Consider the following 23647-nt stretch of genomic DNA (forward strand, 5'->3'; position numbering starts at 1 on the left):
CCCAGTAAAGAAGAGCACCGGTCCAGACCGGCTAGGGCCTTCCCAGCACAGGAGTCACCCTTTTATTCTTTGATGAAAACGCTCACCGAGGAGGAGCTGCAAGGCACAGCCAAGAATGAAGCCGCAGACCCCCTCCCTGGAGACCTCGGTGATGATCGCGTCAGGGACACCAGGGCTCATCGCCAAATAGGCCTCAGCACACGGTCGCCCCCGGCAGCTGCAGGCTCCATGGCCCGGCTCCTCGCCTCCCTCCGAGGGGAGAAAGTCCCAACAACCGAGAGTTCTCTTCCTCTTAAGGCACCCAGGCCTGTGGCTGGAAGGCTGGGTGGTGGAAAGGGAGAACCAGAAACTCTCCGTTTCTGAGGGGATCACTGTATTCCCACACGGGGAGCACCAGGGACCCTGGAGTCCCGCGGTCTGCACTGTCTGGTCCCCGCCTCTCACAGCAGCAGAGCCAGGCTGCAGCCTCAGTGCTCGGTCAGGGGCGCCCCTCCCCACTGGGTCCCATGAGGCCTTTAGAAAGAGTCTAGTGACGGACGGCAGACAGGTACATGTGGCAGTCTCGGTCAACACTCCCAGACCGTCGCTGGGGAGCCTCTGGGTCCTGCCCGGCTGCCAGCCCCCCACCCCACACTAGTCCCTTTCTCCTGATGGGCCCTGCTCATCTCAGGGCCAAGCTATAGACGTGGTAGATCTCATCAGGGAGGTTCTCCTGGCGCTCCTGGGCTAGGAGGCTGAGGCCCGCGCTGCGGACGATCCTGTGGACCACGTCGAGGTCCCGACACACGCTGCTGTCCACGTCATCCAGGATCACACCCTCCTGCGCCATGTTGTCTTTGATGACAATGATGCCGTTGGGGCGCAGGCCCTGCTTGCAGCGCCGCAGGAACTCGGCCAGGTGCTGATCGGTCAGGTGGCCTGGGGACAGCAGAGGCTGGGGTCACGAGGGAGAGAGTGGTGCCAAGCATGCACATGCCACTGGCGTGTCTCTCAGCCTCCGCTCAGACTTGCTCTGTCTAAACACACGGGGCCTCCCCAGCGCTGGGCAGCCCAGAGATGCTTACCAAGTCCCGTTCTGTGTACGAGGAAGCCAGCTCAGAAGTCACTCACCCACGGGCTGTCACAAAGCAGAAGCTGGGACCACACCCTGACTGGGTGACTTCTGGGCCCTGCCTGACACCTACGCTCCAGCCATCCCCCTGCCCTGAGGCCTGGATTAGGGGTTCTTACCAACCTGTTCCTTTCCTAATTAGATCTCTGGATTGGCTCTGAGGGACCACAAAGGACAGGGCCAGACCCAGCCGGGCTGCGGTGTCTGCTGTGGAGTGGGTGGCCAGCTGCTGGTACAGTGGCCCGCCCGCCCGCCAGCTCAGCGGCCAGGGAAGAGCACCCTGCGTGTGCTGCGGGGCTGAGCCGGTGCACCATGGGGCGGCAAGGCATGGCTCCCTCGCTGTGAACAGCGGGGCGGCCAAGGCTTCACTTTCTCCTCTTATTAAAAAACACTTTTAAAACTCATTTCCACGTTCTCTGAGTGTAGTTATTGGTTGTTTACATTTTTTCAACAAAGACTGCACCGGAGTGGGTCATAACGGTACTGACAAGGCCCGGAAGGCGAGCCTGAGGAGGATTTGGAGAAACCCCCCTGGGGGCGCTGGCCGGCGGCCTCCATGGCCCGGAACCCGCCTCTGCGGTGGGGGGCGTGCGGGAGGTCTGTGGAAGGCACAGAGGGCCGCGGAAAGCTCACCTATCACCCACTGGATCCAGATGACATCGTAGGAGTTGGGCTCGGGGCTGAAGTCCTGGAGGCCACAGCAGAAGTAGTTCCGCACCCTCTTGCCCTCCTCTCCCAGGTACGTCCTGGCCGTAACCAGGAAGTCTTCCGTCACGTCCACCATGTCCACCACTCTGAAGAGCGGCAGCAGCAGCCTCTTGGTGATCCTACCTATGCCGGCTCCGCAGTCCAGGGCGCAGGAGGTGCCCGTCTTGTTCGGGCCTTCCTGAGAAGTGGGGAAGGCAGAGGCTCAGGAGGGAAGGCTCTGAAAGCCTGAGACCGTGTCCCCGAGAAGGGGGCTGCTCCTCCCAAGCTCCCGGTTACTCAAATCAGGAGTGGGCAGAGGCCAGGGGCTGGCACGGGGGGTCGCCCATGGGGAGGACCATAGACATTCCTGTCCTGGGCCACACACTAAAACGCAAGCCGACGGCCACTTAAAGGGGATTCACGAATAGGTGCGTTGATCTCTCACGACGCCCCAGCACAACCACAGGATGAACAGAATTCAAGCAGTGAAAAAATGGAGGCGGTGGTGATTTTCACGGATCTGGGAAGGCAGAAAGTGGGTGGGGAGACACCCCATGGTGTGCGGGGCAAGCACCAGCCTCTGATGCTGACACGCCAGCCTGGCACAGAGGGGGCAGAGCAGGGGAGGAATGAGGAGCCTGCCCTCAGCCCGACAGCCCGCAAACATGGCAAGACAGGGAAGACAAATCTTAACAGTCAGAGGAAGCCGACGTTCTGGTCCCGGGAGACCCGGCACAGCGGCCAGCTCCCCGACGTGGCAAGCCTGAGACAGAGGCCCCATCCACACGCCATCCCGCCCCACCCTCGAGGCCTGGGGGACTGACCCCAACCAAGCACCGGAGGCCCCATGATGGCGCGTGTAAAAGGTGGCACCCCGTGCGGACCAGGCCGGGCCACCAGGGCCACATCCTCTGCTCCTGGCCGGCACGCCAGACCTGCCTACCCTCAAAAACCTCTGCAGGAACTTCCGGGAGCTGCTGATGTCGATGCTGGAGATGTGGCCATACCCCCCGAGCATGCCGTCCACGGTGGGTGGGACTTCCTTCCAGTACGTCTTGGCCTTCGAATAGAACTGTTTCTCGTCTTCTATCACCTCACTCGTCATGCTGTCACTGGCCAAGGCAGCTCAGGCGCCAAACAGCAGCAGCTGAACAACAAAAATGAGCAAATCAGCCAGGTCGAGGGCCTGGGTCTCACCCCATGCTTCACAAGGTCATACAACCCTGCCTGATGCAGAGAAATGTCCAGTGTCCCCAAAACAGCTTCTAGCCCTTGGATGACGGGGCCTCCTGTCTTTCGTATTCAAGTCATTCTGCCAAGTGACCTTTTTATCAGAGGAGGAGACCCAGAGTCCTGGGCTTCTAGTCCTTTCCTTATTGGACATGACACCCGACCTGAAGGCTTCTAACTGTAAAGTGTAGAGAACCCCCAACTGACACGTGAGGAAATGGAGCAGGAAACCCCAGGCTCCTACCGTGGATGCTCCGGCTGATGCTGGGAGGGGCCTGGGGAGCCCACTCACCTCCCACTCACTCGCGAGCACAGAACGGAGCTCGCTGTGGGGTCTGGTCCTTGGTTAACAACGTGCCGGGACTGGGTGCTAGGCACTGTGCCAGGAGGCAGGCAGACAGCTCCACACACACACACGGGCAACCGTTCGGGGCCGCAGACAAGTACAAGATGCTGGCACAGCCCAGCCCAGAGGACACGCTCCCCTGCGGAGTCAAGGAAGGCATCCCCGAGGAGGTCGCCCATCAGCTGAAAGGAAGGACGACGAAGAGTTCACTAAGCCAACGGGGCACGCCTGCTCCCTCCAACGGGCATGAAAGGCACACAGAGAGCACCGGCAACTGGAAACGCGGGGTGGGGGCACACATTTGGGATTAGACTCTCCACTAAAGAGCAGTGAGCTTGAACTACTCTAGGGTTAGCAGGAAGTGACAAGAGATGTGTGTTTCTGCAAGACTGTTGGCAGCTGTGGGGGCTCTGGGGCGACAGTGAAAGCAGACACAAGAGGGTGTTACCGTGACAGGTGGAGGGCCGGCGACAAGGCAGGAGCCAGGGCCTGGGGAAGGGGGAGGGCCTGGCAGCTGCACACCCAGCCAGCCCCGCCGCATCTCTGCCCTGAGGCACCGGCCCCACAGCACCATCACACCGGACAGAGGAGCTGTCCTAGTTGCCCCGAGGCTTTGCTGAGAAACCATCCGACCCTCAGGGAGCTTCCAGTCCAGCGGGAGCCAGAAACGAGTGGAACCAACTAAAACACAAGGCAGAAAGAGTGAGGACGCCCACTGAGCCCAAAGTGCTGTGGAAACTCCAAGAACGGATGACTCTTCCGAACGGCAGACAGGGCAGCCACCGAGAGAAGGCAACCTGAGCCAGACCCTGGAAGATAAAGGATGCTGGGGGGGGGAGGGGGGCGTGCCGGCACGAACAGGATCAGAGGAGCAGGGCACATGTGCCACCCAGAAGGCGCTCCTGATGATGGCCTGAGCCGGCTGGAATGCAGACAGAGGAAGAGGGTATTTATGGGAGACGAGCTCAGACAGGCAGCCTGGGCCTGGATCATGGGAGGCCCCAGTGACAGGCTGGGGGCCAGGGGTTTGGCTTGTCGGCAATGGAAAGCCAATCAGCTGAGAGTTTCCGAAGGGCCCCAGGTGGGCCAGGATGTAAGTGGCGGTGGGACCAACAGGAGCCATGTGGCATTTGGGACAAGAAGCAGCGGCGTTGTGGGGAGACGGTACAGGCGCACGCTCCCATCGCAGGCTCTCAGCTCCGGGCTCAGATCCTCAGAGGCCCTCCCTGACCAGCCCGGTTAGGTGGCCTTCTCCAACACCCAGATCCAATCCCCACGCTTTCCTGCCTTCAGAATGTGTATTTCTGTCTGAAATTACACCATTTACTTACTGTCTAGCCTCCACGGGATGGAGGCTCCAGAGGCGCGACCTTGCCTTTTCGCCACCGTGACCCCAGCTCCAAGCCTACAGGAGTCCCTCTGCGCAGGGTGAAAGTCCCCTCACGCCCCAGGAACACTGTGCACGACCGTGCTCCTGGGGTTTCATTTCCACCTTTATACCACTCCACTGGGTGCAAACTAAGCCACTGACTCCCGGAACACAGGGCGACACAGAAAGCTTCATGTGGGACCCTGGGATCACGCTCAAAAACAAGTGAGAGACCCCCGAGATGGAGGAATGCCTTAAAGGCTTCAAGAGAAGTCATCAGATAGGAAACAGGAACATGCCTTGAGGACAAGCACAAAGCCCCTGATATATAATTTAGAGACTGACTAAGGAGAGAAGGAGAAGAGATGAAGAATTCTCATTAGTCACGTTTGTCACTAGCCCCCATGCACAACTGTACTCTGAACTTGCCCTAGAAGACAAGGAACCTTCCAGAAACAGCAGGCCCACCTCAGCCCAACAACTCAGGATGCTCCTCACTGGTGCAATCCTGCTTCTGCCATGGTCAGTCCTTTCCAGGGAACCCAGCTCGCCAGCGGGGGCACGGGGGAGGGCCCTCCTCCCCGCTCCCTGGCTCCTTCCTGGATTCGGACATTGCTCATGGGCAAGGCCACACTGGCCCTCCGAGGAAGCAGAAGAGAAGTGACAGCATCTCCATGTCCTAGTAGGTCCAGCCCCTTCTGTGACTGTCATTGCTTCCGCCCTCTAGAGCCCTTCTTTCGTGTGGACAGAGTCCCCCAACCCCCTTCAGATTCTTGAATCAGCTCTTGGGCTGATGCTCCAGCTTCCGCGTCCAGGAACAAGGGTCTGGGACCACAGTGAAGGCAAATTCCAACTACTATGTCAATCAAAGGGCCTTTTGGGTTAACAGGCCAGGGGGCAGGGGGAGCTGGTTCTAAACACAGCATCCCCTCACCCTCGCTCGCCGCCATGTCCCACACCAGTGTCCTAGCACCTGAGGCTATCCCCTCCCACCCCCAAAAGAGAAAGGGGCACACTGCGCAACGAGAATGAATGTTCATTACCGCTCTGAGTCACACAGTAAAGCAAAAGGATGCAGAAACCTGCCCGTGCCCAGGAATCCCAGCTGCAGTAGCGTGGACATCACTGTAGCTCCCTGCGAGCTGACAGGAAAGAGGGCCACCGGCCTCAATGTCACCACGGAGCTCAGTCTGGGGGCTGCCCACCCCCGCCGATAGGCCCCAGAGCCACCACGCCACAGCCTCTCCACCATCACCCAGGAAGGACAGCATCAAAGCCGGCTCTTCCACTCGGGACTCAGACGCAATTTCGGCAGCACTGACCCTGTCCCCATCACTGCCCACCGGACATGGCAGTCCTCTTATCTATCTGTCCTCTTATCTATCTCCCCACTGGCCTGGGAGCTCCTTGAACAGCGGCAAGACCTGAGATGTACCACTGTATTTCTCTTGCAGTCCATGTAGGATTCAACAAAAAGTTCACTCCCCACGAAATGAACAGGTGTGGGGCACACTCCCCTGGCAGGACACTGTCCGTGTGCCTTCACTCCCAAGGAGGTAAACTTCCTGGGGACAGGGACATGACCTCATTCCCGACTAGCCCAGCACCGGACACGAGGTGGGGAATTGCTCATTGGTTGCCAAATAAACCAAAGAATGAGCTTTGTGTGGCTACATTTTCCACTTTTGAGAAAAGCCTACAAAAATCCAACCATGGGGCACCTGGGTGGCTCGGTGGGTTAAAGCCTCTGCCTTCGGCTCAGGTCATGATCTCAGGGTCCTAGGATCGGGCCCACATCAGGGTCTCTGCTCAGCAGGGAGCCTGCCTCCCCCTCTCTCTCTGCCTGCCTCTCTGCCTACTTGTGATCTCTGTCTGTCAAATACATAAATAAAACCTTAAAAAAAAAAAATCCAACCACTCAAAACGTAACACTGAAGGCCATTACCGACAATGTAATTTTTCTGCTTTACCAAAAGCCTTACAAGATGATTTCTTTAAATGTCAAGGTCCTCTGAATAATCTAATTTACAAGAAAGAACTCCACTTACAGGCAGATTCTAGGAACAAGCCAGGGGAGGAACATCCAGGCCGGGAAATGGCAAGTCTAATTTTGACATTTGTTCCAACAGCTGATTCATTAGTAAACATGATTCCTTGGGGCTCTGTCTATACTTTGTCTCCCGGTGTCCAGACTGGAGCGGGCAGGAGGTCTCTAGGAATTGGGGAATAGTGGGGTTGTCAGTCAAATAGCACTAAGTCCTCGTATACTCTGCTCAGGATGTGGTGAGAAGCTACCTGGCTGCAGGGGAGGGAAAGGGCCTGGGCACAATCTGGCTTTGCGTGCGCTCTCGGCTACCTTGGACTGGACGAGAAGCCCTCTGCTCGTGGACTCTGCTCCTCAGCAGGTGGAACGTGTCATGCTGCATTCACAGTCATCTGGCCACCTCCTCTTCCCCTCCAAGGTTTTTAGGGGGACGGGTGGGCAGCCTCCCCAGCTACTACTTCTCCCAGGATCCACAGGAAAGAATGGTGTTTCAACTGTCACCGTCCATGCTCTGGGGAGGCATCACACCCTCTTCATTGACCAGCCTCTAAGAAAAACTCTGGAAGCAACAGGAGGCAAGAGCCTGCCTGAAGTTACCGCCTCCCTCTTGCAGCCCGCTGGACAGGGCCTGTTTGCCCTGGATCTGGGACAGCAGCTGGATACGTGGGAATGGCAAGGTGCTCTCTGAGAAAGAAAAGGAAGGAGGAAGTAAAGAAGACTTAAAAAGGCAGAGGGCGGAGGGGAGATGGGAGTGTTTAAAAACAAAGACTCTGGTGGAGTCAAACGAACCACGTGTGAATCCTGGCTTTGCTTCTCTCTGGCTATGTTAAGCTCCCTAAGACACTGAGCCCCAGTTAAGTGAGTTTATCTATGAAATGGGAACAGCAACGCTGACTTTACAAGAACACTGTGATGATTAAAGGTGGGTGTGAAAGCATCCAGTGACCTGTACAGTGGTCGGCACTGTATTATCTCAAGTTTAGAAATCTCTGTCAAATGAGATTTTCATCAATTCTCTGCCATCTGTACGGCTCAAACGGGAAAAATGCAGTGCAATGCCCTATAAACTTCAGTGTGTTAGACACACCTAAGGGATTATTAGTGATGCTGGGGGTCAATCCAGCAAACAGCTCTGCAAACCTGAGGGAGAGGAGAGTGAGCTTCCCATCCGTGCAGGCACAGAAATGCTGCAGAGATTCCGGAGATGCTATCTTTGTGACTCTATGGCTTCTAGTCCCCATGTACCTCCAACCCTTCCCCAGAACCCAGGTGAGGGACAGAAAACCACTCTACTGAAGGAGTGATGTGCCTTAACACAAACACACACAGGAAATCAGGAACAGCATAAGGAGGGAATCCGGACTTCTTAACACAGTCAAGGCCCTAGTCCTCCAGGGGCTCATCCGCTCTCTCTTGGCAATGACCAACCCATCTGCAAGACTGCCCCACTGCAGCGCACCGTCAGGGCCTCTGACACCAGCTGTTTCTATTCCAGAGACCCTACCGGTGATGGGCAACAGAGCCGGGGCCTTTCGTTCGACATGGCAGTCCCTCCGCAAACTGGCTGACCTTGGCTCCAAGGGCTCTAGGCTGCGAGCTGTCTTCTAGGCGGCACCAGTGGCCAGCCGTAACTGGGGTTGGGTCCAAGGTGAAATAGGATACCAGCTCCCACGCCACGAGCACTATTCTGTGCCCGGCTCTGACATGACCATTTTACGGCATCCTGACACCTACCCTCGGAGTGCGTGCTCGCCTTAATCCCCGTTTCTCACAGGGGAAACTGAGGCTCAGAGCGGGAAGGGTCTAGCGTACCGCCCCGGGACGGCGCGGGGGAGTGCCTCGTCCAGGGTCCGGGTGCCTCGGCCTTCCTCCTCCACCCGCCGCCACCGGAGGCCCAGGTCGGACCACCCCGGAGCACACACGGGGGGGCCCGGCAGCTCGCGCCGGGTCACGTGACAAGCTGGGGCCTCAGGGCGCCGAGGCAGTTGGGGGCCTCCCTTCCCCCGCCGGCCACCGCCCCCCGCTCCGCCTCGCGCTACTCACCCCGGGCGGGGGCTCCCGGGACCCGGGAGAAGAGGACGGGAAAGAGGAAGGGAAGTCGGAGGCAGCGGCGACGACGAACCCACCAGACTACCACCAGCTCCGTCCGACCACGGACAAACGCGACACCTCACGGCGCGCGCTGCCTTTGTCCGTAAACGTCACTTCCGAGCGCCCGGAGGCGGGGCCGAGGCTAGCCCCGCCCCGCGACCGGTTCGCTCCGCCCCATGGGCGGCTGACCTCAGTGGACTTTTGGGTCCCTGGAAGGACCTCTCGGATTTAAGGAGCCTCAGCTCCAAGCCTGTCCTGTCTCCGGCACGTGCGCGGGTCCGGTTAGAGGCTGAAGGCTGGACTTATAAAAACGAGCGTCCTGTGGCTTTTCTACTCGGTAAAAATGGGCGGGGGGAAAGCCTTACTCTACAAATCGTACCCATAACAATTTGCATCTGAAAATAATATACAGATCCAAGAAAGAAAGAAAGAAGTACCTTTGATAGTGCCAAGGCACTGTTACCCCAAATAAACAGAACAAGTCCTTGAGGTTTCCATTCCAAAAATCCTGCCCTCTCATAGGCTCCTCCCATATACAGAAAGTTTGGAGGGGTCCCGGAAACAGCCTTGATAGACTGTGAGTTTTCCGAAACTGACACCCTGGTCTTAGGTTTACAGTGCCTTCCTCTGGGCTTTACACACAGGAGGTCCTTAAAAGTGTGTTTGCTCGGGTTGCCTGGGTGACTCAGTCAGTTAAGCCTCTGCCTTTGGCTCTGGTCGTGGTCCTAGGGTCCTGGGATCAAGACCCACATTGGGCTCCCTGCTCTGCGGGGAGCCTGCTTGTCCCTTTCCCTCTGCCTGCAGCTCCCCCTGCTTGTGCTCGCTCGCTCTCTCTGTCAAATAAATAAATAAGTAAATCCTTTAATTTAAAAAGAAGTGTGTTTGCTTCGGCTCAGGTCATGATCTCAGGGTCCTGGGATCGAGTCCCACATCGGGCTCTCTGCTCAGCGGAGAACCTGCTTCCCTTCCTCTCTCTCTGCCTGCCTCTCTTGTGATTTCTCTCTGTCAAATTAAAAAAAAAAAAAAAAAGTGTGTTTGCTCTAACGAAGTAAAAGCTATGGGGGGTGGGGGACTGGCTGCTGTTGAGTCCCCCAAATCTGTTTACGTATAGAGTATATGGCATCCTCTCCAGAGTACTCCAGGTCAGACTTGCTTCCCCTGGCCTGGGCCCTTCTCCCAAGCTTTGTTGTCCATGTCTCTAAGGGAAGGGGATAAGTCCTAATCTCAATTGCTGGGCGTGCCTGTAATCTTCCTTTGGGGGCAGCTCTCAGCCCAGCTCTTTTAGGGTGCCTCAAAATCCACCCCTACCTTTTTTTTCCTGTCAGTGGAAGAGAAAGTCCCTTCCCTCCACCTGGACTCTGAGGCCTTTCCAGATCTGCACAGCCCGGACCTCAGAGCCTTTTGCATCTCTGAATTCCCAAGCCTTGCACACAGTAGTTGGTCAAGAAATGTTTGCAGCTGGCAAGAGCTGGAGGGCTCCTTGGAAATCATCTAGTTAGTCCAGTGTTCCTCATCCATTAAAAACAAACAAACAAAAAAAACCAACTCACGTACTCTTAGAATAAATATAAAACACGTTCACCTTTCCCACTCAATATTCTAACTTCCTAAGGAGGTTTGCCCTTCCATTCCTCATTGAGGAGCATGTGCAGAGAATGGATATATCAGCTATGATGCCTCCTCCAGGCAGACTCCTCAGATTGTAACATGACACCATGCCAGCAAAACTTCTGGTCCAAACAACCCTCCTCCCCCACTCAAGTGTCACAGTACAAGCTTCTCCCCCTGCCTCGTCCCAGCCAAGAGTCACAGAATGAAGCCCCAAGAATGGACAAACTCGTCCAGCATTGCGTAGCAAACAGAAGTGGAACCTGGATTTGAAATTACTTTGCTTAGTTTCTTGCATTCTTGCTGCCCAGCCTTCCCGAGGAAGTTGTACTTCCAGAGGTGCCCAGCCCGAACTTGACCCACCGGGGCCTCCCAGATCCAGAGAGGGCAGTGGACCCCTGGGCCCTCCCGCCTCTGGCTTGGGCCTGGCTGCTCTTGTCAGGTGTCCCACCACCCCATTGTGAGTGCAGCCTTGACTTCCCGAGTATAAAGCCCCACCTTCTGTCTCTAGGCCTGGGAGCCCACGTGGGGGACTCCTCACATGGCCTTGGGTGAGGGGCGGATCACAATGACCCTGAAGAGACCCAGGAGGCAGCAGGGAGGGTCCACCAGAGGGACCAGGCTGGGAAGATGGGCTCTCCCAAGGACCAGCCCGCCGGTTAGGGGGCTCTAAACTCAAGGGACCTTCTCTGGACCCACCCGAAGTCCCCTGCGGTGAGTGTGACACCAGGAGCCAGCTCAGAGCTGACAACAGTCTGGGAGTGGGGTGTGATAGGGAGAAAGCAGGCTCAAGACGCCCCCACCTCGTGTCAGAAGCTGGGGGCAGGCGTGGGGCTCTGTCTCCCGAAGGGCAAGTTTGTTAAAAATATGTGTCTTGGGCTCCTGGCTGAGTAGTTCTGGTAGAGCTTGCCACTCTTGATCTCAGGGCTGTGAGTTCGAGCCCCACATTGGGGGTAGAGATTTAAAAAAAAAAAATCTTAAAAAGAAAATATGGGTCTTGGCCCCACCCTAGACCTACGGAGTCAGAATCTGGGGCACCTGTATTTTCAACAAGCTCTCCCCTCAAGGGGCCCCAGCAGGACTGGGCAACTGGTGGGCAGTTCTCTCCTTCCAAACTGGTTCCAGGTTTCCTAATTCCCAGGGGAGTGCCAAGAGCCCAATAGGACTTGAACTCTCCAATGGCTAAGTCACAAAGGGACAGGTGCTCTGTTATCCCCATTCTACAGGTAAGGGCACTGACAAGTTAGTCAGTTGGCTTGTCCAAGGTCGCAAAGCTAATAAGTAGTGGGACTCAGGCGAAATCCTAAATAATAATAATTCTAAAATAATGATAATGATGATGATGATGATGATGATGACAGTAATAGCAGCTAGCCTCTGCTGAACACGAACAGCGTGCCGGGTACTATTCTAGGCCGTTTACATATGCTGGCTCCCCTAAACGTCACAGCAACTCAGAAAGGTGTGTACTCTTACGTGACCATTTGGCAGGTGAGGAAACAGAGGCTGGGCGAGCTCTGGCCTGAAGCCACTCGCTGCCGGACGAGGCAGTGGTGTTACCCCCCCAAAACTACAAGGACCTCCCTCCAGGCACTATGGCCTGGGGGCTGGCCTATGCCCTCGTCTTCAGGTCGCACGGCACCCCCGTCACCCCCAACTGGCGTGAGGATGCCCTGAGCTGAGCGCCGGGCCAGACATGCCCCGGCGTCCCCCCAACCCCGGGGCCCAGCGGGTGGAGCCCCAGGGGCTCCCTGGCGACGGCGCTCGCCGAAGGAGAGACCCTCTGCTGCCCAGGCTGCCCCTGCCCCAGCTCCGCGCCGTCCTCGGCGCGGGGTCCCCCGGCGGCTGGAGGGCCTCGGAGGGCGGCGGCGCGTGGTGGCCGAGCGGGTCCTCGCACCCAGACGTGCGGCACCCCTCACCGCGACTACCCGCCCTGCCCACCCTGGCCCAGCGGGGGGCGCAGAACCGGACAAGGCTGCGGTCGCTCCTGCTGCCGCCCCTGCTCCTGGCCTGTGAGCCCCGGGAACTCGCGCCCCGGCGCCGGGGGCCTGGAGAGCGCGAGGATCCCCGCAGGGGCGCGGCCAGGGAGGCCCCGGACTCCCTGCGCGCCCTCCTAGGAGAGCTTCTCCCCTGCAGGTTCCGGGAGTTCCTGCACCACCTGGGGGCAGAGTGCGCGGAACCCCGGCCGCCGAGTGAGGCCTCTACAGGACTCCCGAGGGGGCGGGGCAGGCGCGGGGCGGGGCAGGCGCGGGGCGGAGTCATGAATGGAGCTACTGTTAGTGGGGAGGGGAAGGTCTGGCACAATCCCTTGAGGATGGGTCTGCCATTGCCCCTGTTGTACAGTTGAGGAAACTGAGGCCCAAGGCCCTATAACTAGGAACAGCCTAGTAAGGACTGCCCCAAGCGAAGGCGTATAGCTATTTTCATGTCCTCCTGGCTCCCAGCATCCTGGGCATCACGACCAAAAAGGAGTGTGTCAGAGCACAGCCACCATGCCCCCCAGTGTCCCCACTGTCGGTTCCTTCCAGACCTGCGGTAAGTGTCAGTTACCCGCTGATGGGGACAGGGTTGCCAACGGTGCTCTGAGGATGGCCGACCCTGACCACTCATAACAGGTGTGGCTTGTTTGTCTTTAAGGGGCCAGTCATCGTACATCCAGAATAGTCTTAAGAAGATTTTGCTCCATCAGATACCTGCCCTGGGGACCCTGAGGAGAGATCACTCACAATTCACCCTCAAGAAAGCCAACCAGTGAGTTACAGGAGACTGGCGGTAGGGGAATGGGGAGAAAGAGCATCTCTTCTTTTCTTTCCTTTTGTCGTTCACCCATGAATTTACCCATCTGTCCACCTGTACATCTGTCTATGTGTCCATCCATGAATCAGGTCTTCTGACAAACTATTCATAATACATTCATGAATCCACCCATCCGTCTGTCCATCCACACATCCATCCATCCATCCATCCATCCATCTATCCACTTACCTATCGATACATAGATCTATCCCAGAGTAGGTCTCCTCCCAGCCTATCCAAGGATTATCCATCAACATCTATGAACCTATCCACTCACTCATCAGGTCTTCTGCCAACATATTCATAGTCCAGCCATGAATCCATTCAGATATTCCTGCTCCCATTCACCTACCCATCCTTGCATACATCTTCTCTGTGAATCAGGTCTTCTACAACACATCCATGAATCTATCCATCCATCCATCCATCCATCCATCCACCCATCCAACCAACCATCCATCCATTCATCCATCCATTCATCCACCCATCCATCCACCCATCCATCCATCCATCCATCCATCCAACCATCCATCCATCCATCCATCCATCCATCCATCCATCCATCCATCTATCCATCCATCCAACCATCCACCCACCCACCCACCCACCCACCCACCCAACCATCCATCCATCCATCTATACATCTATCCATCCATCCAACCATCCATCCACCCATCCAACCATCCATCCATCCATCCATCCATCCATCCATCCAACCATCCATCCATCCATCCATCCATCCATCCATCCAAACATCCATCCATCCATCCATCCATCCATCCATCCATCCATCCACCCAAACATCCATCCATCCATCCATCCATCCATCCATCCATCCATCCATCCATCTATACATCTATCCATCCATCCAACCATCCATCCACCCATCCAACCATCCATCCATCCATCCATCTAGCCAGTCATCCTCCTAATCACAAACTCCGATGATTCTATCCATCTGTCCATGAATCCAATGACTGGTCATCTACAAATCCTTCCATGCACTTGTAAATCCAGGGTACAGTCCATCTATAATTTTGTCATGAAGCCATCTACGAGTCCATATACAGAGGCACTCATCCACCCATCCATCCATACACCCATCCTCCTAACTTCCAGTCCTTCTATCAGAACTTTTCATTAACTCATTCACGAATCCATCCATCCATCCGCCCACCCAGTCTTCCATCCTTTTACCCATCCCACCATTCATTTGTCCGTTTCTTCCTCTAGCTTTTAATAGGTTTTGTTATAAGTCAGAAATTGGAGGAAATAAGATAAGGGATGCAGGTAGAAGAGCCTGGACGTTAGAGCTTCCTGGGCCTCAGTGCCATAGCTCTAATGAAGGGGGAAAAGAACGCAGAAAAAGCTCCTCTGGCATTAACAGGGTTAAACTGAGGCGAACGGTGAAGAGCGTTGCCCACGAGTTTAAAAACCAAAGAGAGTAAACACACGATATACTTGCCATCCCTTGTCCTTCTGGACCCACGGCTGACCATACTATGTGATCCCGTCATTGTCCCCGCACTGGGCCTCGAACCCTCCCCGACACAGTGCTCCAGGCAGACACCACCGATGGTTCAGAGAAGGCGCCAGAAGTGAAACACATTTGCCAAGCCAGGAACTTTAAATCAATCCAATCGACAGACTACGTCTCACAAGATAGAATAAATAAAAGTATGGAACTCTTTAGCTCAAATATACAAATATACAATTAGACAAATAGACAAATAGACAAACAGCGGGGGTGGACACAGTCACGGAGTTTCACATTTAAGAACTAATACTCGAGCACCCCATGGTGGGCAAGATCCCCTGGTAGGCCCTGCGGGAGGGGTACCAGGCTACCTTGGAATAGACTCCGGTAGCTTCTAATAGGAGAACTGAGACCTCAGTCCCCCGGGCAGAACCGGGTGCACCTGTGTTTGGCCCCGAGGCCAGCACGGACCAGACGCTGATAAGCAGACAAGTGTTGGATCCCTGGGTCCCCATGCCTGTAGCCGTCTGGGACACCTCCCGGCTGCCTAGCTCTTTGCTGGGCTGATGAAAGCGTCTCTTACATGCCCACACAGACAGAAAGATGTAGTCAGAGAAATGGATGCAGGGACACATCAATATATGTGTCCTTAAGGTGGAACGTGGCGTTTCCGAATAACAGCCATGGATGGATCAAGCAGGCCCTCCCTCTTGCAGCCTTGCCCTTGAGGCTGAAATCAATAAATGTAACGACAACAGAATGCCCTTTACTGAGGGCGGGCCCCATGCCAGGCCTTGCACAAGATGCCTCCCGTAAGTTATTTCATACTTACCAAACTTTTATCAGCGGGGTATTATCACGCCTACACTGTATCATATATAGCTGAGAGGGGAAAACTGCAACATGGAGGACTCAAGTGTGGTCTCCCCAAGTTCACGTGCCTGGGAGGAGGCGTAGCTGAGACTGACGGTTGTAAGAACAGTTTGAAGTTATAGATGCTTACCCTGGGCAGCCCACAGCCTGGGTGCAGTGCTAGGGCGTCCGCTTCATCCCGCCACTCCGTGTGGTGGGCACAAGGTTGATGCCCAGTTTACAGATAAAGAAAGTGAGGCTTCAAACACTTAGGGTGGAAACCCAGGCCTCCTTGACTCTCAAGTTCGTATTCTCCTTCTCGCTGCTGAATTGTTTGGTATATAGGACGGTCAGCTCTGGAACTAAGATTCAAATCTTAGCTAAAAATAAATAAATAAATAAATAAATAAATTTTTAAAAAGAAAAGAAAAAAAGAAAAAATCTTGGCTCTATCCTTTACCGGCTGTGTGACCTTGGGCAAGTTGCAAAGCGTCTCTGTGCCGCAGTTTGGTCCTCTGTAAAATGGGACTAAGGGTCGTGTTTCCCAGGGTTGTGTGGGTGTAATAGGCTGAGGCATGGTGCGCGGGTGCTGCAAGGTCTGGCCGGCAGGCAGTACTTCCCAAAAAGGCCAGCTACTGTGGGTGTCAGGATACCCAGTGAGCTCTGGTCCCGTGGTTATGTTTTGCAGGGGTGGGGTGTGGGGCTGGGGGCTCAGGTCCTGACCCTCCCCTGCCCCTCTGGTCACCCTCAGCAGGCTCCACGGTGCGCAGGCCCCCAAGCTCAAGACCGTGCTCTCCCACAGCTCCTCGGGAGAAAGCTCAGGGCAACGTAAGCGGTTTTGCCCCTTCCGAGTGCGATTCGCTGACGAGACCCTGCGGGACACAGCGCTCCGCTACTGGGAGCGCAGCTGTGCAGGTAAGCGGACAGCGCGGGGAGCCTCGGGCCTCCAGAAAGTTTCAGCCTGGAGTCCAGAGAGCAGATGCTTCGGCCCTGGGGCCCAGGAGTCAGGGCGGACCTCCAGAGGCCAGGAATCCACTGACCTTGCCGGGACGGCACCCGGGCTGGCTTCTCCGGAGTATCAGGAGGGAGCAGTCACCGTGGAGGCCACGATGGCTGCCCAGGCCTGGCTACCTCCAAAGGCCTTCTCACTGCCACTGGTTCCCAAGTGCCAGATCTGCCCGCCTTGGAACAGGCACGCACAGCCTCCCGACCCCCAGTCTGGCCCCCTCCGTGGCCTATGGAGGCTGAAGAAGTTGGCAAGTCACCTAAAGCATCTTCCCATATACCCAAAGGCCTGCCCTGCTGAGGAGAGACCCAGAAAGGTCCAGAAGATCAGACCTTCTCTCTGGGGGAGGCTGGCACTGACTGGTCCAGCAAAGAAGCTAGGAACCACCAGGCCCCGGTTCTGAGATGCAACTTTGCCCTCGGCTCCTTGGGGATGGATGTGGTGGTGTCTGCTTGGCACAGTTTCCAGTGTTTTCCGAAGTGGGTGTCAAGAAGCAGGTGGGAAGAACGCGTGTCCTTGCTCTGGTATAACCTTTACCAACCCCCCACCCCGTCCCGCCCCTTTCTCCATCAGCCCGGCCTCTTCACTTCTCGGGGACCGGCAGCCCCAGGGCTTCCAAGAGCTTCCATCTGTTTATTGACCAACTACTGTGTGCAGTTTCAGGAAACGTGGCTGCTCCAGAGCCTAGTTGTGGGTAAAGCCCTAAGATCCAGGATCTTTGCTGATTCAGGAGGGACCCTCCCCGGGGCCCCTGAGGGTCATAGGAAGTTGGAGACAGAAGCTGCAGTTTTGTCCCGCGGCTTGTGGTTTGACAGGCAAGCCAAGGCTTCCGAGAGCAGGTGACCTGGGGGCCCCCAGGGGGAGACCGTTCCGTGGGAATGGCAGCTGGCTAGCTCAGGAGAGAAGCCTCCATGAGGGCCAGTGGCCACAGGAGCTGTGGTCACGTCCCAGGGCCCCAGAGCGGGGCTCTCGGCTGACCGCTCCCCAGCCCTTTCCATCCTGAGGCAGCCATTGGGGAATTTGGGGTCCCTGGCCAGCCAGGAAGGCAGCCGACTAGCACCCCCCACCCCTGCAGGATCTCGCCATTGTCTCTGGATTTCCACAGTGGCCTGACTGGCCTTCCCATTATGGGAAAGGAGGCCCATTGGGGCTGCAGCAGGAGGGGTATGTGGTGGGGGGTGGGGGGGGGCACAGTTTGGGTAATAAAGGCAGAAACAGTCACGCAAGATAGTTTTAAAACCTGAGCCTTCTCTGGAGGCAGCCATCGGGCACTGGGGAGCCTTGGGTTGCCATGGAGACAGGGTTCTGCCCAGCCTTGCCTGCCAGAGAGGGAGGAGGGGAGAGGGGGGGTGCTGGCGCCCCCCCGCCCCCCCCCCCCCCGCAAGGTGGAGATCTCACTGGAGCCCTCTCTCCTCCAGTCCGGCAGGGTACCACCGAGAATGGGCTAGCTCCCCGGTCAACATCGGAGCGGGTGCTCAGGAGCGTCCAGAGATGACCAGAGAGTTTGCCCATAACCCCGTGCGCAGGTCCGAGGAGGATGCTGTGGCCAACGTCTCGTTCGGCTGGGACTGCCCTGGCCTGTGAGGCTTCGGGGAAGGGGACAGGATTCAGAGGCACTGCCAGGCACCCCTCCTCATCCTGTAGACGACCCCGTCCAGCAGTGGGCAGGCGAAGGGTGGCAGGCTTGAGGGCCCTGCCAGCCATGGGTGGACGGGGGATTCAGGGCCCACGCAGCTCACAGGCTCCTGTCCTCCACAGGTCTGCCCAGGAGCCACCAGGTCACCTCCCTGAGGATGCCTCCATGAAATGCAGCCTGCCCGGCATCCCCAGGGCCACCACATGGAGGCTGCAAGGGGACCTCCCAACCTGGCGGGACATGGACGACATCCTGGGGCAGGGGGGCCATCGCCCTACTCCTGGGGCCAGACACTGGTGAGCAGCTGCTGGCAGCCAGCCGCCCGGAGAACTCCTGCGCAATGGGGCCGTGGGGTACCAGATGAGGCCTCCCTGCACGTGGCTAAGGGCTGGGCTCTCGTGCTGAGCTGGGTCCGGATTCCCAGCCCCATCCTTGCAAGCGCTGGGGTCTTTCGGGGGTTTGCATCCCCACGTGTGTACAGTGGGGCTTACTCCAGTGTCTGCCCCCTTGGGCTGGGTAGGGAATCCCCCCAGGGCCCAGGGAGACTTGTTTCCGGCTCAGACCCCCCCAGCTCCTCCCCTAGCCTGTCCCACAGCATCTGGCATCAGCGGGTCCTCCTGGTCTCTCTAGGAATCCTTCCCGTCCAGCTTGGAGCTGCACCCAGTCCTGAAGCCAAGCTGCCCTAAGGGCTACCAGCTTCTCCTGCCTTCCACAATGCTGGAGGGGGCTCCCAGGTGAATGGCTACTGGAGCCCAGGCCCGTGCGTGGACACGGGCCAGGGGGTGAGGAGAAGCCTTTCTCACCCCCCCAAATAAACATGCATTCTAGATGGCTGGGACCTGCTACCATGTCTCACCCCACAAGCCTCTCTGGGTGCCAGGTTACTGGTCTCCAGGGGTCCTGGGCCAAGGAGAGGGAGAGGACAAAGTCATGGCTAGGATGAGGCTGAGGGTTGGGGGCAGGCCATCATCAGGGACCAGGGCTTGTTCTAGGTGAACCTCTCTTCTGGAAGCGGGGAGGCCCTGCCGCACACTTCAAACCTGGGACCAAGCCTCTGTCAACCTTGATCAAGCCACACCTGTAACAGGCTCCTGTCCTGAGCCCAGGCCCCAGCTTCCCTCTTTGACTGGAACCAAAGCATACTTGCTGACTTCTGTCGTGGGATGAGGGTGTCCAGACTCCAGCGGGGTGGACAAACGTTTGTCTTCTGCATTCCCCAGGTCCCTGGAGGGCAAGCATCCAGGATGGGTGGGGACCAGATGTTTCTCTCCTAGTGGTGGCAGGAAGAAGGGTGGGCAGTGTTCAAAATCACATCGGGAGGTGACAAAAGACCAGGTGGCGTTGGTCTGATCGCTGCACTGACCCAGCATTGCCAGCCCCACTCCTGGGTTCCAATCTCCCCGACAAAGTTGAAGCCCCCCTCCCTTCTGTCCAAGCAACGCTTTGGCCCCAACCCCTCGGCACGCCGAGGATCCGGATCTTTATCGCCACCTCCTGGCCAGTGAGGAAACAGTCACGGAATCCACACCCAGGCACCAGGCAGAATGAAAGGGCGAGATGGGGGGTGCTGGGCGCGGGGAAAGGCAGTGGGAATCTTAGGGCCAGGAGGGTAGTGAATGGGGGAGGACTTGTTTCTGCAGGGGCGCTCTGCCTCCAGAAGAAAGACCACAGATCTAGGCAGTTTGGAGAAAGTCTGTGGGGGATGGGATGGGGGCAGCGCTCCAACTCCCCTTCCCGGGGGACTGGCTGGGGTTTCGATCTCAGGGACGGCTCCCCTCCACCCCTTTTCCTGCGCTTTCACTAGCCTCCCACCCCGCCCTAGTATTTCCATTTCCTGGAGAGTCTGCGGGCCTCAGAGGAGGCCGGATTCGGCCGCGCACCCACGCCGGTGACCTTGCGCCGCCAGCCTCGCCCTCTCTGAGCCTCAGTTTCTCCCCACGGGCCGCGGCGAGACCTCGCCCCGCCGCCCGCTGCAGCGCCGCCACGCGCCCACGCGGGGGCAGTGTTGGCCTGGCTTTGGCGCCGCCCGGCGCGGCGGAAACTTCTCCGCCTCCAGCTCCGCGGTCGGAAACTTTTCCCCTCGCGCCGCGCTCGTGTCTCCCGCCCGCGCCCTCCTCCCGCCGCGGGCCCGCGCCGCCGCCTTCCACCTGCCCCGGGGTCGCGGCGGGCCTGGGGGGGCCGCCCCGCTCCCCACCCCGCAACTTCTCCTCGCTGCTTTTTGTTGCCGTTGAGCCAAAAACTACTAAGCGGCGATCGACGAGCCTGGACCTCGAGGCCCGCGTGCAGCGCGCGGGGTGGGGTGGGGCGCGCGACCGTACCCCGCGACATGTGGGGTGGGCGAGGGGCGTCCCGCTGCGACCTGCACCCCGGGTCGGCCCTTCCTGGCCTCCCTGCGGCCTCGCCCCGTCTCCCCCGGCCCCTTCCCTGCGCGCCAGGCTCTTCTCCCGGGGCCTGCTCGCCTCCTTGTCTCCCCTCTCCCTCTCTCCCTCCTCGACAACATGGATTCTGTGTCGGCAGGACCTTGAGCGGGGACCCTGAGCCTCCCATCCGGCCGCTCACAGCGCGGACACCCAGGGACACCGGCCTGCAGGCCCCCTGGACGCAAGGCACACAGGCCACCGCAGCGCGCTGGTGCGCACACACACACACACACACACACACACACACACACACACACCATCAGACACACTGTACAGACACCAGAGAAACAGCGCACAGAGACGCCGCACACGCACACGGAGACCCACAGCACACACAGCGGGAAGCACATTCACGCACCCTCCCAGCGACCCCAGCGCCCGTATTCCCCGTGCATTCCCCACGGCGGTCGGCCAGCCGTGCCCCTGGGCCACCCGAGGGTCCTTGAACGTGGGTGAGCAACAAGGAAGGTGGGAGGGAGCGCTGCATGGGGACGGACCCCTTTCCAGCGGTCCCCAGGTTCTTGGGCTCTCACTCCTCCCTGACAGCACCCAGGGTCCTCTCCCCAGGGGTCCCCATAGGGCCCTTTTTACTGGTACATTTCCACTCAGGGCTGGCAGGTGGCCAGCCCCTCCTGGGCTCCAGGCAACAGGATGTCAGCATGTCGGGAAGGCCAGGAAAGTGGTTGTGGTGGCTTCTGTTCCCCCATAACCTCGGCTACGGCACCTCACCCCCCCCCCAACATCCCCCCATGAGGGGGTGCGGCAGGGCAGGTGTATTCCCCCTCCCCCTGCCCATCCCAGCTCTTCTGTTCCTGTCTGCCATCTCACCCTGAGCGTTCCCGGGGTTCCTCTCCTTCCCTGAACCACTGACCCCGCCCTGGGCCCTGTGCAGACCTGGGCTGATCTGTGTTAGTGGGTCTAGCTGGTTCCTGACGGAGGAATGACTCCCTACCCAGGGCAGAAGGAAGTGATGGAGAGGCAGGAAGGAAAATCACCACTCCTTCCACCGGAGAGCTCCCTCCCTCCCTCCCTGGCCCTGCTTGCTGATCAGGACTCCAAAGCCCAGAGAGGTTAGGGGGATTTGCCCCCGCTGGCACACACATGGCAGCTGGAGCTGAGACTAGGTCCCCCTGTGTCCTACCCCAGCGTTCAGCCTTTCCAGCTCTTCTCATAAGCTACGCTGAGTATAACCATTGGTGGTGGAGGGAAACCAAGGCCGGGAGAGGTTAAGCTCTTTCTCAAGGTCACACAGATTAAGAGTGGGGGTCTGGAGACTGACTCCAACACACAGCTGTGCTGGGTGGGCTCCGTCCTCCCCCATCCCCAGGGGCAAAATGGGGCGATCTGGAGGACCCTTCCTTCCTGGGTCCATACTCCAGCACAAGGGGCACGGGGTGGGGGTGGGGGGGACCAGGGCAAAGTCAGGGAGACAGAGATTTCTTTGGAATAGGGGTGGGGGTTAGAGCTCCGGGGGGCAGGAGCTGCCTCACAGACTCGCCCACTTTCCTTGTGCCGCAGCAACTACCGTGTGCTGAGCACATGCTGGGCCCGAGGCGCACAAGCAGGCACCGCGGAAGGCCATCAAAGCCCTCCACAGAGACTGGCTATGCTGCCGCCTCCAAGCAGCCCTGTGTAAGCCTCGACGTCCCCAATAAACAGCCTCAAGAAGCAGGGGCGACCCTGGTGGTGATCATTGTCCCTCTGGGACCCACCGGGACTGGTGCTGGGCGCTGGGCAGAGTCCAACCCAGAAGCAGGGATTGGACCCACCAGGCTGGGCTCTGGAACCCAGAATGGTTCCAGAATGGTGAATGGTGAGACCCCAGAAGTAGTAGCCAGGAGCAGCCGCCTGCCATCTCCCATCATGGGGTCTTGGGGACTACTAATGACTCACCCACCAGGATTTCCCTGGTTTATTGTCTGCACCTGGCAGCTCTGGGGACTGTGGTGATACCCCCAAGCTTCCAGGGAGCCCCCCACTGGGCTCTGGGCAGACTTCCAGCTCTCCTGGCTGCAGCACCCTGGCAAATCCCCCAAAAGTATTTTCCTACAGGAACCTGTCGTCTAGGCACTTTCCAGCCACCTTAAGGACCCAGACTGTGTTCTCCAGGGAACGATGCCTTCCCGGGTCGTCTCAGGCTCGTGGGTGACTTCTAACAGCCACAGCCGCTCTGTAATATTAACTAGGGTGAGCAGGAATCCATATGAGCTGAGTGTGTGGCCAGGAATCCCAGAGGAATCATGACGGACATTACTGAGCTGGTACCATATGCTGATGGGGTCTGAAGACTGCCAGTTTTAAAGCCTAACACCCAGAAAGGAGGGCACTGCTCTATGACGAGCGAGGCATTGCCCCTAGCCCAATATTACAGATAAAGAAACTGGGGCACAGAGAGGGTAAGTCACTCTCACAGGGTCACACAGCTGAGCTCCAGAGAAGAAACCAGTGATTAAGTGCTGTGATGGGGGAAAGCACAGGGCAGCCGCCTCCAAGGCTGAGCTTTTTCCTCCTCCTGGAAGCTGGCTCAGATTTCTTCCAGCCCAGAGAGCAGGGCTGTAGCCCGCGTACACAGGCGGCTGTGGCTGGTAAACTGCCACTCCTCAGTTCCTCTGGTTTTTTTTCCTTCTTTCCTTCCCAGAACACATTAATTGAGCATCTACGGCATACCAGGCTGTGTCCTGGGCTCTATGAACAAGAGAGACAGTGTTCCTACCTCAGGGAGCCCTCCCAAGGTGAGGGAGATACAGAAGGGGCTGGCTTCCCAGATGTGTGACCCCCGCAGGAGAAGCGTCCTGCACCCTGTTTAATGGTTTTCTGGTGTCTTCTGGAAATTGTCAATTGATTTTAAACAAGGGGCCTCGCATTTTCATTTCGAGCTGGGCCCTGGCTAATTGTGTGGCTGGTCCTGGACACAGATATTAAACTGTGCAAATGGTGCATGGGGGCCACCTAGACCGCCCAGCAAGAGGAAGTT

The 23647-nt window shown here is 57.8% G+C and overlaps 2 protein-coding genes across 10 annotated transcripts; one reads left to right on the forward strand and one right to left on the reverse strand.

Moving 5' to 3' along the window:
* Nucleotides 1–32: 32 nt before the first annotated feature.
* NTMT1 (N-terminal Xaa-Pro-Lys N-methyltransferase 1) lies at nt 33–12485 on the reverse strand. 9 transcript variants are annotated; one of them, XM_046022926.1, is made up of 6 exons: nt 8831–8975; nt 3823–4055; nt 3273–3513; nt 2742–2945; nt 1745–1997; nt 33–918 (listed from the first exon to the last, which is right to left on the reverse strand). In XM_046022926.1, exons 4-6 carry the CDS (start codon nt 2901–2903, stop codon nt 662–664), a joined length of 672 nt encoding a protein of 223 aa, XP_045878882.1. In that variant the 5' UTR covers nt 2904–2945; nt 3273–3513; nt 3823–4055; nt 8831–8975; the 3' UTR covers nt 33–661. The 9 variants fall into 9 exon arrangements, with proteins under 9 accessions (XP_045878882.1, XP_045878884.1, XP_045878881.1 ...); XM_046022928.1 differs by having other exon boundaries at nt 3321–3556; XM_046022925.1 differs by having other exon boundaries at nt 3273–3556.
* C11H9orf50 (chromosome 11 C9orf50 homolog) lies at nt 12183–18923 on the forward strand. The gene is made up of 8 exons (XM_046022923.1): nt 12183–12678; nt 12931–13021; nt 13124–13237; nt 16363–16526; nt 17191–17311; nt 18036–18197; nt 18376–18549; nt 18884–18923. The coding sequence occupies exons 1-8, from the start codon at nt 12183–12185 to the stop codon at nt 18921–18923; spliced, it is 1362 nt and encodes a 453-aa protein (XP_045878879.1).
* The last annotated feature ends 4724 nt before the right edge of the window (nt 18924–23647 follow it).

Source organism: Meles meles, chromosome 11, assembly GCF_922984935.1.
Source record: "Meles meles chromosome 11, mMelMel3.1 paternal haplotype, whole genome shotgun sequence".
Taxonomy (NCBI): Eukaryota; Metazoa; Chordata; class Mammalia; order Carnivora; family Mustelidae; genus Meles; species Meles meles.